This window comes from Sinocyclocheilus anshuiensis, unplaced genomic scaffold (assembly GCF_001515605.1).
Source record: "Sinocyclocheilus anshuiensis isolate Anshui unplaced genomic scaffold, SAMN03320099.WGS_v1.1 scaffold2020, whole genome shotgun sequence".
In the NCBI taxonomy this organism is placed as follows: Eukaryota; Metazoa; Chordata; class Actinopteri; order Cypriniformes; family Cyprinidae; genus Sinocyclocheilus; species Sinocyclocheilus anshuiensis.
The window spans coordinates 120,929-138,540 of record NW_015557276.1 but is presented as its reverse complement, the minus strand read 5'-3'; the positions used below and the strand labels follow the sequence as shown (position 1 = coordinate 138,540).

At 36.5% G+C, this 17,612-nt stretch overlaps 1 protein-coding gene across 2 annotated transcripts; it reads left to right on the top strand.

Annotated features, from left to right (window-relative positions):
• Positions 1 to 8,013: 8,013 nt before the first annotated feature.
• On the top strand, positions 8,014 to 17,519 carry kcnip2 (Kv channel interacting protein 2). Of its 2 annotated transcripts, none has more exons than XM_016474467.1 (9): positions 8,014 to 8,277; positions 13,961 to 14,059; positions 14,183 to 14,307; positions 14,994 to 15,063; positions 15,246 to 15,316; positions 15,609 to 15,716; positions 15,848 to 15,952; positions 16,286 to 16,348; positions 17,248 to 17,519. In XM_016474467.1, exons 1-9 carry the CDS (start codon positions 8,205 to 8,207, stop codon positions 17,293 to 17,295), a joined length of 762 nt encoding a protein of 253 aa, XP_016329953.1. In that variant the 5' UTR covers positions 8,014 to 8,204; the 3' UTR covers positions 17,296 to 17,519. The 2 variants fall into 2 exon arrangements, with proteins under 2 accessions (XP_016329953.1, XP_016329951.1); XM_016474465.1 differs by lacking the exon at positions 8,014 to 8,277 and adding an exon at positions 11,316 to 11,366.
• Positions 17,520 to 17,612: the final 93 nt, after the last annotated feature.

Here is a 17,612-nt window from a genome sequence, read left to right as displayed (position 1 = left end):
TATTTCTGCTTGAACACAGTTCTGTATATTCATGTAGTTGTCAAAAGTAATGTACAGCAAGTGTTTTATAACATAAAACTGATGCTCGCTGAAGAAGTTCTGGAGAAGTTTCTGATGATCAGTTATGTACATATTTGCATAAAACGCTTCAAATTCACTTATTCTGACAGAGGAACTATTCAATGATGACACCGACCCGCCTTCCGATCGCTGAGTTTCCACACATTCAGAATGGTTTCATTTTTCATTTGTATTTTGGTGTGTTTAGTTATTCTGCATGGATCCGTGTATGCAGTCCTTTGGCGTCTCCCTGTGGTCTTGTTTGGTATGGCAGGTTGACGTGCTTATTTGTTAAAGTTGCTGTATAATTAAGGTTTACATACTTTTAAGTAGCTACTTTTAAGTTGTAAAGAATATCTGCAGTGACATTTTTGCAAAGTATGTATTGATTTGGAGAGTAGGGGGTCCCTGTAATAAAAAAGGTTGAGAACCACTGGCTTAGACAAATGTTTCACATGCTGAGAATGCTAACCCAACATATAAGTATATAAAGAATAATTTTTTGCTAATATTTCCACACAGTGATGTAGATATGTGGGGGAGTGTTAGAATGAGCCGTTTTAGGTAGGCGTGGTTGACTCTTAACTTTTATAAAGAATATCTCTTTGGATTTGAGACTTTAGTCTTTGCAACTTTACAGATCTTCTTTATGCACCAAGAGCTTGTAACACTCCAAAGAGAAAGGAAAAATTGAAATCGCATCATATGACCCCTTTAACATATAAGTATATAAACCATAAATGTTTAAGAATCAATTAGGCTACCTCTGGGCGATTCATGATCAGGTAGATCTTAAACCACACGCTCATGCCAGAAAACTACTAATTGGCCAAAATGCTTCGTTTGATTTTTCGGAGATCATCTACTCTTCCCTGTGGATTACCTCTGACCTACTTTCTATACGATCTGAATTTCTGCGTATTGAATTTTAGAATATTGAATTCGATGTTCCGAATTTCCTCTTCATCTTGAAAACTTGAAGCTGTATTTTTAAAAACTGGATATTTGCTGTCTTAAGATTTCAGAACAAAAAAATGCTGTTTGAAAATACATGTCTATAAAAACTCTGCCATAAAAACATTCAGTTGTGTTAAATTTCAAATGTTTAATATTCAAGTAAAAAAAAAAAAACTAATTCAGAACTATGTTAAATGCCACATAATATTCAGTTTTGTTAAATGGCACTTGTCAGTAATTCAAATTTACACAATACAAATTCAATTCGTTTTGTCATATTATAAGCTCCATACAACTGTAAGCAGTATTGGAAAGTGGAAGCGTTTAGGAACAGCAACTCGAAGCAGAAGACCATGTAAAATCAGAAAGCGGAGTCATTGAGTCACATGGTGATGCTCTGCTGATTTCATAGCTGAAGAGTTACAAACTTATTTGGCATTAATATCAGTGCAAAAACCATGGAATGGGTTTCAATGGCCGAGCAGCTGCATGCAAGCCTCACATCACCAAGTACAATGCCAAGCGTCAGACGGAGTGGAGTAAAGCACACCACCAGTGGACTCTGGAGCAGTGGAAACCTGTTCTGTGGAGTAATGAATCTGTCTTATGTGTTTGGCAGTCTGTTAGGCGAGTCTGAGTTTGGCAGGCACCAGAGGATCGTTACATGCCTGACTGCATTGGGCCAACTGCAGAGTTTGGTGGTGGAGGGTATGAGGCTGTTTTTGGGCTCGGCCCATTACTACCAGTGAAGGGACATCTTAATGCTTCGGCATACCAAGACATTTTGCTATGCTTCCAACTTTGTGGGAACAGTTTGGGGAAGGGCTTTTCTATTTCAGCATGACTCTGCCTCATTGCATAGATCAAATGTAAATCCACGTCTGTACAGTAGAGGGCGCAGCTCAAACAAACCTTTCAGCTGTGCTGCCATTCTGGATTGCATGAAGAATAGGACGCAGGAGAAGAAAGTTCAACACTCTTCAGCAATTAAAAAAAAAAGAGACATGTTTATCTTAAGTAATTTTTGCTTATTAATATGGTTGAATTGGATCATCGGAGGTCAGCAAAGACATTTCTTAATAAAATGGGATTAAATACATAAAAGATATTTGTCTTATTTAACATATTCAATTATTGCAGGTTTGTATCATATTCTGAGTTTGCGACTCACTTTTTATTCATTTTGAGGAACACTGAATCTGTTTTTGTGCAAGTGAGATGAGTAAATTGTTCATATTTAGTCTAGATCTACAGTAACATCATGTTTACACACAACGCCTCTGCACTCACTCCTGATTTCTCTCTACATGGCGACAGGAGAGCTGTCAGTCAATACACGGGAAAACAAAGTAACTGGCGTCACTTATATGAAAAAGTAACTTGGATATTTTCTCGCAAATTAAAAAGTAGTGTTACTTCACTAGTTACTTGAAAAAAGCTAATCTGATTACATAACTCACGTTACTTGTAATGCGTTACGCCCAACACTGTATAGTGGCCACGAATTAAGAATTTTTTCCCTTGTTTCCTCGTTTTAGTAAATTGTGGCCACACTGTATTAATTTGTTTAATGAAATCAAAGCAAGGGAACAAATTACTACAACATAGCCATGATTTACTTAAACACAGTTTAACTAAAATGAGGAAACGGGATATATGATACAATGAAGAAATTTTAATTCATTTTGATGCACAAATCCATGTGACCAACTAACCCCTCGCGAAATCTGTTTGGGGCTTTCACTCTCACACAAAATGTTCTAATTTCTTTTGAACTCACTGGATTTCGGCTGCAAAAATTCACTGAACAACTGTATATGTGACCATGCCTTCACATGAAATTCCCGATGCATGGAAGCCAGTTTTCGCCACGGAATTAAAAAACAAACAAACAAAGTCATTGCAACTTATTTCATTGTGAGTTTACATATTCAGAATTGAGAGATTTAAAATAAGTGCTTTTTTTCTCGCATTTCTTAGTTTATATCTTGCAATTCTGAGAAAGAAAATCAGAACTGTGGTATATAAACTAAAGGCTTGTTCCCACCGGGACGAATATCGCGCGCGATTATCGCCGACGTTTAACGCCTCGTGACTAAACAAAGGGTGCCAATGTGAGTGTGCACACCGATGCGCAAAACGCGAGGCGTAAAAGCGTAATTTTTTAAAAAACGCCTCGGGCTCGTTTTTTTGGTTTGATGCGCCGCGTTAAAAACTGGCCGACCAATGAGATTGGTGCTTTTGTTCACGTGCCTGTAGCTGCTGAAGTTACAGTAAAACACGACTTGGTGGCACTCAAGCACAAAACGGTCTTGCCGAGCACACATTGATACCTAACGACAAAAAGGAAGTAAGTAGACCAAGAAGAAGCATCGAGGCAAGATGAATGTAGAGCTGCTGGTTTCATTGGTGTCTGAACACAAAGGGCTTTATGACAAACGCGACAGCGACTACAAAAATCTCGATAAGAGGGAGTTGTTATGGAGAGGAATTGCAGATCAAATAGGATTCGATGTGTATTTCTGTTTTTCATTAAGCGCCATCTAATGTCAGGGAGTGAATTTGCACGTTCACTCGGCTCATCGCCTGCGAAAATCGCTTGGGTATAAACACAAAAGACGCGTCGAAAAACGTCGGCGATAAGCGCGCGCGATAATCGTCCCGGTGTGTACGAGGCTTAAGGCTACGTACACACGAAGCCAGAGCTTTCCCTGTCCGATCTTTTTTTCCCCCTCGTCTCAAGAAATATCTGCGTCCACACGAAACCACGAAACCGACACAAAACGATGTAGTATACATGCTAGACCAGCATGTGGCGCTGTAATTCTGCCACAGATACACTAAAAACGGAGAAGAAGACTTGGACTATGCGTATAAACCTTGCGCACGGTATACAAACGAACATGGAACAATACAGTTATTAATCTATTTTCAGATTTATCAACTCTGGGACCCGGTTTAAAAAAATATCGGTTTCACTCTCCCAAAACGCTGGATCCATGTGGACGAAACGCCTATGCGATACAAAATTTATGCATATACAGCTAAACACGTCTCCGTGTGGATGGGGCCTCAGAATTGTGAGATAAAAAAAAAATCGAAATTACACTTTTTTTTTTGCTGGTTTCCATAGAAATGACTGGTTTTTACCCATGAAAATTTGCAGAACAATGGGAAACGTGACTATCAATTAAAATGTACACAGATCATGAGCGTAAATACTGACAAACCAATATTAGTCACAAACTCATCCCTTTTTACTTCATTGTGAAGAGATGGATGGCTGAAGGTCTGGTTCGGTTTCTCTGGGAGTTCGTGTTTGGACGGATTTCCTGAAAAGCTGATTATATAGAGACGTCTCCATTGTTAAAAGTGCTTTATAAATAGTTCTGAACTGCATAAAAACCACGCTGTTTTTCTCCTTCCTTTGGGCTTATAGCGTTTTGCGTTTATCACAGCTTTTTCGATATCTTGCTTAACCACATTTACACTCTTCAGTCTCTTTATTTTCAGTCTCTGCCTTCCATTTAGTTCATTCTTTCTTGAACTATTTAACTTCTTAGAACCATTTAGCAAATATTTTTGCAACTAGATGGCACATTTTGTATAATGAGCTCTACATTAAACTTAAAGACTTGCCAAACTTAGGCCAACACATCCTAATCAAAGACATATTTGAGGGATATTTGCGCTGACTATAATGAGGTGGCGGTCTCATTTCCAGTGCACAGACAGAATGACATTCAGCCCGCATTATAACTGAAACAGACCTATATTAAAACAGAACACCATAAGATAGTTCAAACTAATTGAGATCAGTTAACTACACAAAAACCTATTCGCAAATGCCTACACTTATTATTTTACGAGGGTAGAGAGTCAAAGACATATTTGAGGGATATTTGCGCTGACTATAATGAGGTGGCGGTCTCATTTCCAGTGCACAGACAGAATGACATTCAGCCCGCATTATAACTGAAACAGACCTATATTAAAACAGAACACCATAAGATAGTTCAAACTAATTGAGACCAGTTAACTACACAAAAACCTATTATTTTACGAGGGTAGAGAGAGCTTCAAATGTTTCTATTTACAACGTGTTTTTCACCTACATCTTGGATGGCCTGAGAGTGAGTAATTAATACAAACTATACATACCACATAGAAATAAAAATGTCTCAAATGTAATTTTAATAAAACTAATAACACAAAAATTTAAATATTGAAATAGTCTGTCGTTGGAGACTTGCCATTGGCTGCTGTATTTGAATAATTAATTAGGTAGATCTAGTTTTTAGTAGTCATTTATAAATATAACTATGTTGCAAGTTCCATTTTGTGTACTATATGCATTATTAGAGATTAACGTTCCTGTATAGTAATCGTTACATTCCAGATTACTTAATTGTAGACATCCATCATAACGTTCTTCGACCTGCTACAAGTAAGAATGAAATCCATGTCTGATACGTACCTTTGATTTGACTTTTTAACATCCTCAGCACAATCTTACATTATGGCCATGAAAAGTATCTAAAATAACTCTCATCTGAATTTGATCACATTGTGGATTGACTTCATGTTTTATTATTAGAGCATCTGAAATGCTCAGATCTAGAATGGGTGCTGTCAGCCCATGTCCTTTCCTTTGGTTTCATGTTTTAGACGGATAAATATAAACCCAATATTATAGCAGAAGATGCGTACAGATTCATACAGTCATCCTAACAGTTATATATACATCCTAACAGTATTATGTCATTAATATGGCTTTCAGTAGAAGAGAAGAGAATTGCGGTTTAAAAATAGTTCAAGACAAAAACTAAATATGAGTCTTTCATCCTTGCACTAGTGGCTCTGGTCTATAAAATATTAAATATGTGCAAAATTTCCAACCACAGGAAATGAATGATTTATTCATATTATTTAGGCATTTGGAAGACTCATTTGAAGAGAAAAGGTATTTGGGAGATTCAGCAAGCAATACATTGCGTTCCCATGTATGAAAGCATGAGTTACTGAAGGCTGATCCATGAATCATAATAGACTATGTCTCAAAACCCATACTGAACAAACAACACCATCTCACGATACTGTTTTACATTGTGGCAAATTGGCTTATTAATATGTTTTCATACGATCTTATGCTCTAGTGGCGTTTATGTTTAGGGGTGAACCTTCAAGCTCATCTTGAAAATTGAACCCATACTGAACAAACAACACCATCTCACGATACTGTTTTACATTGTGGCAAATTGGCTTATTAATATGTTTTAATACGATCTTATGCTCTAGTGGCGTTTATGTTTAGGGGTGAACCTTCAAGCTCATCTTGAAAATTATACGTTTTTGTATGATTCACATCGTAAAAAATATACCTTGTAAAATAGTTTTCCTGTGAGATCAGTTTGCAACAGCCTACCTGGATTTGGAATGTTCAAACAGTGATTTCGGGACCCCAAAATTTGGACCCTTCTTGGAATTTGAAATTTAAAAAAATAAGTAAAAAGAAAAAAGAATGTTAAAAATAAATGTTAAAAATGTTTGTGATTTTGAACTGCAAAAAAAAAAAAGCTTCTGATTCAGAATGTGTAAAAAAAAAGGCTTTTATTTGAAGAGCAGAAAAAAAGATCTTGATTTGAAATTGCACAATTTTTATTTTTTTTTGGAAAAGGACAAAAATGCTTTTAATTCAGAATGTGTAAAAAAAAAAGGCCTTTGATTATGGAATATGTAAATATGCTTTTGATTAGGAATGTGTAAAAATGCTTTTAATTCATAATTTGTTTATTATAAAAGCCTTTGATTTAGAATATGTAAAAATGCTTTTAATTCAGAATGTGTTAAAAAAAGGCCTTTTTTTTGCTTTTGATTTGGAATTTTCAAAAAAAAGTTTTTGATTTGGAATGTGCACAAAATTATTATTTGGAAAAAAACAAAATTGCTTTTGATTCAGAATGTGTAAAAATGCTTTTGATTCAGAATTTGTTTATTAGAAAAGCCTTTGATTTGGAATATGTAAAAATGCTTTTAATTCAGAATGTGTAAAAAAAAAAAAGGCCTTTTTTTTGCTTTTGATTCGGAATTTAAAAAAAAATGTTTTTGATTTGGAATGTGCACAAAATTATTATTTGGAAAAAAACAAAATTGCTTTTGATTCAGAATGTGTAAAAATGCTTTTGATTCAGAATTTGTTTATTAGAAAAGCCTTTGATTTGGAATATGTAAAAATGCTTTTAATTCAGAATGTGTAAAAAAAAAAAGGCCTTTTTTTGCTTTTGATTCGGAATTTAAAAAAAAAAGTTTTTGATTTGGAATGTGCACAAAATTATTATTTGGAAAAAAACAAAATTGCTTTTGATTCAGAATGTGTAAAAATGCTTTTGATTTGGAATTTGTAAAAAAATGGCTTTGATTTGGAATATGTAAAGATAATTCTATTTTGGAATATTGAAAAAAATTATTTTGATTCAGAAAAATGCAGAAATGCTTTTGATTGGAATGGGTCATTTTTATTCAGAATTCAACATTATTTTGATTCTGAATGCACAAAAATTCTTTTGATTTGGAATGCACCAAACGTATTATTTGTAAAATGCCGAAACTTAATTGGAATTTGTTGGAATGCAAAGAAAAGTTTTTGAATCGGAATACTTAAAAAGGTTTTAGATTTGAAACACAAAACTGATTTGGAAAGTGCCAAAATTCTTTTTGCAAAGAGCTAAAAAAGGTTTGGAATGTGTTAAAATAGCTACTGCTGATGTTGGATTGCCACATAAATTGATTTGAAGTTTTCTAAAATTGGTCATGGCACCGTGCCAATGCTGATGCCCAGACGCGCTGAGTCCTGATTCACCGAGCAGGTTCATTCATTTTGCAGCAGGGCAGAGCAGATGGCAGTGAGGCGGTGCGGAGACTCTTTTATAATAACAAAGAAGGACAGACTTTGATAGTAGCTACAGTCAGTCTACACATGTTCTGCATGAATGAACCGGATACTGGAGCGAATTCAAACCCGCACTCGGCTGACGACCGACGGGAACTTCTAATGGAAATATAACAACATTATTAACTCTCCAAAGCCTTGCACTTACAGTTGCTGGCAGACAGATAATTCAATATTATTTCTGACTCTAACGGGATTAAAGGTATTGTCCTCTGACTGCATTTCGCGCGGAGGCAAAATGAAGGTGCAATCCAGAGACGAGAGCTTGAATACTTCTGGAGAATGTGACGGATCCAATGACCTGCTGACTAGTAAGTGCACTAAATGACACACGAATGACGCGATCATTACCACGACATTTATAGAAGTATGATATTTTTTGTATGCTCTCAAATAAAGTTGCATGCCCATGCCTGTAGAGGCCGGTTACAGACTACTGTATGTTCGCTAAACTCTTGCTGGCTGACATTTTAGTTGTTTAGGTTTTCACTTTTCAAAATTACTTTCACCGGCCATATTTTCCCATGTAACCAATTCTGTCTGCATATTTACAAGCGGCAACTATCGCTCCTCAAATTATGCTATTTTAGAAATAGACAATGTAGCCTACACTTGTCGATGTTTATTTACTACATTATTTCTGCATATAGCCTACTGTAGCCTAACACCTGACAGGATTTTGATTAATTGAATCTCTTTGGCATCGATTGTTTATTCCCACATTTTTTAAAATTATTTTGTGGACTAAGAGTGGTTGAACTTGGTGTGCTTTAATGGTCATTGAGTTAAACTGTCACGTCTTATGTTTCATTTTTTTTAAAGAGATGGCATATAGGCTACTGTTGACATGTTAAACTCTACATCAAGCTATTTAAAAAAAGCATTTTGCTAATTATTTTATATAGCCTACTTATGTCTGCAGTTTTTATGACCACTTTTATTGAGATACTGTAGTGGATATTTGCAATATGTCTAATACCGCTGTGACAGCATGATAGACATCTTTAAGATGTCAGTGTTACTTACATTCTAAATCATAAACATCTTAAAGATATTTTCTAATCGTCTATTTGACATCTAATAGGAAACGTCCTGTAGATGTATTGCAGATGAGCAAACACTCTAAAAAAAAAAACGTCTTGCAGATGTAATGCAGACGTTTAATAGACGTCTCCATGATGTACGAGTGCTATCCGGGATATTAATATAAATTTATGACCTTAAAAAAATACCAGCACAGCTACATCTGGTTCATATTTTGATTGTTTTGTTTTGCTGTTAAAGGAACACGCCACTATTTTTGAAAATAGGCTTGTAACAACGTTTGTAGATCGGGAAGAAGGAGGCGGGAACCGGCGAAAATGTAAGACTTTAATAAAATAAACAAACACAAAACGAAAGTAAAGCGGCAGCCCCTCGCGGACGACTGCTGCACACAAAACACAAAATAATATCCAGGCCTGGTCCCAGCCGCGGCGTACCTGGGGGTAAGGACAGACAGACGAGGCGAGAGAAAAGGAGACGGAAGGATGAGGAGAGACAGAGAAAAAAAGGGGAGAGAGAAAAAAAAAAAATCTTGTTACGGTTCCCAGACACATTGCCGCTCGGCCCTCCCCCAGCTGGGTAAACTCTTCCGCGATGCCTGGCGGCGGCACTGGATATCCCTCGGTGGACGGCCCGACACTCCTCCACCGCCCGGTGGACGGCGACAGCTCCTCCGGGTTCAGGCAGCCGGCAGGAGTCCCCCGTTCCCTGCTCCTCCCCATCATGGCGATGGCAGCAGGCTCCGGCCTCAGGTGAACGGCGGCGACTCCTCCGCTCCCTCACGGACGGCAGCCGTCCCTCCACAGCCCAGGCAGCCGGCAGCATGTCAGGGAGACGCTGTGTGATTCAGTGCGAAAGCAAAAGCACTTTATTTGGCATTCCGGAAGTAGATGCAATTAGGAATCATTGGTTAAGATTTATTTACAACAGAACAGCACAACCCAGATGTTCGAATTTGTGCAACGCTGTAACGTTTGTAGTTCGGGAAGAAGGAGGCGGGAACCGGCGAACACTCAAAGAAAACTTTAATAATAAAATAAACACAAAACAGCGCGACAGCCCCTCGCGGATGACTGTCGCGCACAAACAGAACCAAAACACAAAATAATATCCAGGCCTGGTCATCTCTCGTCCAACATTGTTGTCACTCCTCCTTTTATCCTTCCGAAGCTCCTCCGTGGGACTCGAGACCGGTGAGTGGCGCAGGTGTCGCGCATTAGCATTTACTCCACCGGCCTCGCTCCGTTCCCACTGCTCTCGGCCCCGCCCCTCTCGTCACAAGGCTCTTGTGCAGCAGGCACAATGATATTACGCAGCGCCTGAAAATAGGCTTATTGGAAGTTACCTAGCTGGGGACTATTTTCAGGCGCTGTGTAATATCATTGCGCCTGCTGCACCCATGGTACGGCTGCAAAGTTCCTTGATTATTACGCCGGAATGAGAGTATAGTTCCTAGCCATATCGGCCTAGAAAATCACAACTTTTCATTTTCCGTCGGTCTTAGTACACGATGTAACTACAGAAGAGTCAAGTTTTAAATAGGAAAAATATAGAAACTCTTTGGTCATTTTTGAGCAAGATGCTAACGGTCTAATCAGATTCAATGATCTATGCTAAGCTACAGCTAAAAGTGCTACCGCCAGACCCGGAGATCGGCTGAATGGATTCGAAAACGGTAAAACTCAACTGTTTAACTCTAGGGGAGTTGGAAAATGAGCCTATTTTCAAAAATAGTGGAGTGTTCCTTTAACTTAAGTCTGCCTTATTAACTAAACTGCTAATCAGCTAAATTACTAACTAAACAAATTAGCATGTGATCTAGCTAACATACATTTTACAAATTTTCTGTGAAATCTGCATCACTAACATTCTAGACATACACATACATTCTATTCATATTTAGATTTGTTATTTTTGCATTGAGACCAATAATTAACCATCAAACTAACTAGTTAACCAAGGTACTAGTTGTATTACCAGTTTACCAGTCAACCAACTACATACTTATTCCCCAACAAATGAACTAAATAGGTATGAATAAATCACTTGACTCTTTCACTCATTTCATGCTAACTGTATCTCACATCTTGTCATAACAAGGCTTTGTAATATGCTTAAATAATTGATAAAGTTTCATTTTATAGTCAGGCTTCCTCTTTGTCAGTGTCACAGCTGTACAGTTGCCTTTGGTTAATCCAGCTTGTATAAAACATGTTAATGCATGTTAATGAAGACATTATAAAAATGCCATGGTGGTCCATGATTGATAGATAGATAGATAGATAGATAGATAGATAGATAGATAGATAGATAGATAAGTCACCTGGTTATGTGACATTCCCAGTTGGTTAACAAGGTAAGTAGCTGATAAAGTAAATGTAGTGCTTTCTGTAGTGTTGTCAATGCTGAGCTATTCGAAGTTCTATTTCTGAATTCTTCTATCGTTTATCATTATATTTTTTCAGGATCTTAATCACCTCTCTGCCCTTTTTGAGGATTCAGATCAGCTAGCCAATTTTGTTGTTGCGTCCATCTTGGTTTTGACCTTCATGCGCTCCTTTATATCTATCAATACTCTCAGTAGCTTCGAATGAGAGACTGAAGAACAAAAAACCAAATGTCTTTCCAACTTTTCATCCAACTGACAATCTGAGGGACTATTTCAAATTCGATTACTATTGAAAAACACCTGATCAGCATGGATGAATGGGCCAAAGTCACTCCTGAACTAAGCTGGTAGTTAAAGCAGAAGAGTGTAATTTCGGTGCCTCTTAGCGTCACCAAATGGAATAGCAAAAATAATGAAATTAGAGTCTCATTCACTAACATACGTGCGTTTGAACAGATTAATCGTGATCAACTTTCATACTAAAATGTGTAGGAACAACTGAAACCACACGTATGAAAAACATATGGCTTTCTAAGTGTGTTAAGATTAAATTTTATACATAGATATTTCATATTAAGATGCCTTTTAGACATTTTTATGCACAATAGATGGTAAATGGGAAAGTGTTTTTAACATGAAGCCTAGTTTACTGGGATACTGTGCATATTGTCTCCACAATCTGGAGTAAATAATAATTGGGTAATTTATTCCAAGTGTTGAAGTTTATGCTCATATACTGTATGTGGGCTCGTGATGTTTGTGCTGCTGCAGATGTGCGCCAGTATTTTCTAAGGGCTGTGTGCACCTGTGCGCATGCCCTGTGTGCGTTTAACGTAGCGTTGGTTTTGGGATAGTGTGCATATTGTTGCCACAATCTAGAGTTCATAAATAATAATTTGGCAATTCGTTCCATATGTGTTGATGTATACTGTATGTGGGGCTGTTTGTGCTGCTGCAGATGTGCACCAGTATTTTCTAAGGGCTGTATGCACCTGTGCGCATGCGCTGTGCGTTTAACGTAGTGTTGGTTTTGTTTGTTTTTCCATTCCAGTATAAATAAGCTCTGGAGGAACAGGTGTTTGAAATAATTCACCAAAATGAAGTCTCGTGAAGTTGGTTGATGACAGATATGTAAATAAAGCTCAGTAACAACAGTAACGAACACACTCAATGAAACTGATTTATGGTCTGTTCTGAATATAATTTCTGTTATTTTGTTTTTGACTTTTAGTTTGATGTTTTATTCATGACGCATTAGCTTTGAAACGTAGAGTTTGGTTTCTATTGGCCACTTTAATACTTTCATAGGCCTAATTATCTGTGTTTGCGCCTTCCAGACTATTTTTGGGGATTTTTCCGTGAACATTTTTGCAGGTTACATCAGTAGGTGGTGACAAATGACTGTGTTTATCAGTCATGAATCACTCATTCAACCGATTCGTTCAAAACGCTGATCAGGAACAAAATAAGCACTGTCTTTACCCTGATAGCTCATGTACATCTCAGAGACGTCTTTTTGATGTGTGTGTTTACATCTGGAAGAAGTTGACATCTGTCAGATGTCAAATAGACGTTTAGAAGATGTCTTTAAGATGATTATGATTTAGATTGTATGTAAAACTGACATCTTAGAGACGTCTATGAGATGTTTGTACACAGAAGATGCTTTCCAGATGAAGTGATCTTTAACAGACATCTGGCAGACGTACTTGTGCTATCTGGGTATGAGTGATACATTCAACCAATTCAGTCAATCGATTCACTAAAACACTGACTCATTCAGGACCACTGTAACAGGCGATTAATTCTGCTTTTCGTTTGGAGCTTGTTGATGGGGCGAATATTAAACAAAACAACTGTCAGTGTTGTGCCTAAAATATAAGATATTTGATACATAACATTAATATTGAACTTTATTGCTTATTAACATTGTTGTATTAAAGCAATTCCACCCACACAACCTGTTGGCCTGAATATTAGAACAACACTCTTGTTTGTGAGATATTGCTTTTACTCTACCTATGGATTGCTTTAAATTCTGCGGGTGAAATGCAGTCATTTCAATAGGAACCCACTTGTGAGGAAATTTAGTGTGAGGGATGAATTTCCCCTAGCGGATTTAACATTGCATTCAAGTTTGTTGAAATGTTAACACTTGAATTTGTCATCTCTGAGTAAGCGTTGCTTCATACAACACTTCACACTTTGCCCATGCACGAAATTTCGCCTAAGTTGCTATAATGTGAACGCGCCTTTAATGTAATTGGCATTTTGTCCCAATTGTATGCATTTTCATACTGAAATGAAATGTCATGTCCAGTGAACTCAAAAGGGTCAAAGAAAAGTATGTGCACATATTCCTTTATTTTATGATTGGGTGAAATTCAGTTCTTCAAATTCAGTCATCCGATTCATTTTTGAATCAAAGCCAGAGCAGCAAACTGGGCCAACTGACTGTGACAGACCGCCGTTTTGCGAATGGTTTTGTGTACTTGTAATAGAATTTAAATGATTTACAAAGCACTTCTGCACATCTAAGCAGTTTCCCAATGTGTTTGCAGGTAAGCCTCCCTCAGGCCAGAGCAAAAAGAACATGAAACAGCGCTTCCTCAAACTTCTGCCCTGCTGTCATGTGGACTCCACACCAACAGTCAGGCAAAGCAAGTGACCGACTCGCTGTTGCTTTCCTTTCTGCATGTTCTTGCTGCATATATCTCTAAAATGAATTCAGTATTGCTTTTAGTTTTATGTGTAATTTGTTTATGTTTTCATCTGTCATGTAGACAGTATAGAGGAGGATTTTGAGCTTGCCACTGTGTGCTGCAGGCCGGATAGTCTGGAAAAAATGTTGGAACAGACCAAGTTCACCAAAACAGAGCTACAAATCCTCTATAGAAGTTTCAAAAATGTAAGAAACTTTTCCCTTAATGATCTTTGTAAGCTCCCTACCGGTTTGATCTATTAATGGACTCTACAATAAGTTTATGTATTTATATATATATATATATATAAAAATGTGTATCTTCTCTCCGACACTTAGAATCAAACAAGCAAAAAAGGGTTACTGTACCTTTAAGACTCCTAAATTTAAATCACCTCTGTTGTGATTGGCTAGCTTCACCACATGTGAACTAAGAAAGATTACTCGTGGTTTGTGGGCTTGCTGACAGACTCTTTGCAAACATTTGCTTTTCCCAACACAGTCGCATGATAATACGTAACTATTTTACATTTACATAACTATTTTTCGTAACTATTTTACGTTACATTTTTGTACGACCAGCTCATGCCCATGGGTTCACACTTAGCTTTTTATTGTACAAATAATGCATTTTCCACGTTGTATGAATTTGTACGAAATTGCAACTTCGTAAAATACTTACGTTTTCTCATGATTTCTCATGAGTTGGGTTTTCCGTGACATGGCTACTTTACGCTTACGAAGTTTTCTTCTTTCTGTGTTGGATACATATCGAAGGTCTCTGTCCCTTTTTACAATTATTTTCTCAAATCGTTTTATTGTTATTAAATATATTTTAAATACTGAAATATTTTCCACATATTTTTGTTTATGACTATTTTTATGTGCTGTAGGAATGTCCCACTGGATTAGTAAATGAAGAGACTTTTAAGTTAATCTACTCTCACTTTTTTCCTCATGGAGGTGAGTGAATTCATGCATAAACCTAATTAAATCAGTTCATTTGTTCCAACCATATTAATTCTATTGTAATTCTATGTTCCAACTCTATTAATTAATTGAATTTAAAGAGGCCTTGATAAATCCCTCTGTGATTCCCAAATTGAGTTTGATGTTTCAATCTTGTGTTTTTAATTCTTTTGAAGATTCTAGTGCATATGCTCATTTACTGTTTGAGGCTTTTGACAAACACAAAAACGGAGCAGTTAATTTTGAGGTCAGTTTGCTGTTCATATACTTAATATGAATAAATGTAATTCATATACCATATACTTAATTCATTCAAAAGCATATAGTAATATATAATAACTATGTAAAATTTGTAAAGTATCTTAAATTAATTTGCATGTATTTTATGGTATATTAGCAATTAATTTTTTTATTATTATTTTCACACAAAAAATGCTATTTTATAGCCAAATCAGTAGATGATTCGCTGTTATCATAATGTTGCATATTAAAATTGTTCTTTCTTTTACACTTACTGGTGTATTTCTCATTGGCTTCAGGATTTTGTGGCTGGCCTGTCAATCATCTTGCGTGGTACCGTCACTGATAGACTGTGTTGGGCCTTTAGTTTGTATGATCTCAACAAAGATGGATGCATCACTAAAGAGGTAAAGAGGTCTATAAGATATATAGACTAGTTTCACACTAAACTGTGTATTTTAACATTTATTCCGGTACAGAATCTGGCCATTTATGTGAATCCATTACTGTATTCATTAATTTATTCTGTCTGTTTTAGGAGATGAATGATATTATGAAGTCTATTTATGATTTGATGGGGAAGTATACATATCCGTGTATGAAGGACAGCGCACCTAGAGAACATGTCGAAAGTTTCTTCCAGGTACCTTCAAAAACTCCAGATCAGCATTGAAGACTGGAGTAATCATGCTGAAAATTCAGCTTTGATCACAGGAATTAATTACAGTTTAAAACTGATTAGTTATTACAATAGAAAACTGTTATTTTAAATTGTAAAAATATTTCACAATATTACTGTTTTTACTGTGTTTTTGATCAAATAAATGCATGGTGAGCGGCAAAAAAAAAAAACATAAAAAGAAAGCTAGCATTTATTATTGTTATTCTTTCTTTTAAACGTCTAATGCTTGCCATGTTTCTAGTACAATAGGTCTCAAATTATTCATTTATTGATCGTTTATCTGTTTGCACTCAGAAAATGGATCGCAACAATGACGGTGTCGTCACAATGGAGGAGTTCCTGGAGTCGTGTCAAAAGGTACAAGGACGACATGAAAACTAATTATTTCTATAATTTTTTATGCTTTTGGTATAAAATGTAAATGCCTTTTTTTTGTAGAATGTGAATGTGATTACTCATTATAAAGATGCATTAGAAACTACTTAGGTTGATACCTACTGTACAAGACCTGCAATGATATTTAAAGGGATAGTTCACCCAAAAAATTTAATTTGCTGAAGATGTTCTCACCCTCAGGCCATCCAAGATGTGTTTGTTTCTTCATCAGGTTTGTAGAAATGTAGCATTGCATCACTTGCTCAGCAATGGATGCTCTGCAGTGAATTGTTGCCGTCAGAATGAGAGTCCAAACAGCTGATAAAAACATCACAATAATCCACAAGTAATCCACACAAAAATTAACATTTTGTGAAGCCAAAAGCTGCATGTTTGGAAGAAACAAAACCATCATTAAGATGTTTTAACTTGAAACTTCTGGCCAAAACACACAAGTCCATAAACCATAATAACACTTCCTCCAGTGAAAAAGTCCATCTCCTTTTGTCTCTCACATCAAAATACACAGACATTTTAGCAAGAAGCAAAGGTTTGAATTTAAAAATGTTTTGATGAATTTGTTATAAACGCAGATTTTGGCTTCATAAGACGTTAAATGATTGGACTGGAGTGGTGTGGATTACTTGTGGATGTTTCTATCAGCTGTTTGGACTCTCATTCTGACGGCACCCATTCACTGCAGAGCATCCATTGCTGAGCAAGTGATGCGATGATACATTTCTCCAAATCTGATGAAGAAACAAACTCATCTTGGATGGTCTGAGGATGAGGAGATTTTCAGCACATTTTCATTTTTGTCATCCTCAATCAACTATTCCTTTAATATATTCTTTGTTTTTTTAATAACTATTTTTGTTTAGGATGAGGCCATCATGGAGTCCATGCAGATGTTGGATCACGTAATTTAGCTCTGCATGCTGATATTTGGCAAATATTTCTCAACAGCAGCAATGTTTGATCTGTTGTGGCGTCTGCTTGATGACTTCCTCCATCTCACACCTACAAAAAAGACTGACAGTGAACACCTGAACAGGTGCAATACGAGCATGCCATGTTATGTTACCCTGAGGATGAAATGTTGTCTTTGAAGATCAGCTGTTATATGCCACTGTCTTTGCATTGTTTTTTTTTCTTTTAAAGGGGTCATATGATGCTTTTTTTAAAGCTCATTATTTTGTATATTTGGTGTAACAGAATATGTTGACATGCTTTAATGTTCAAAAAA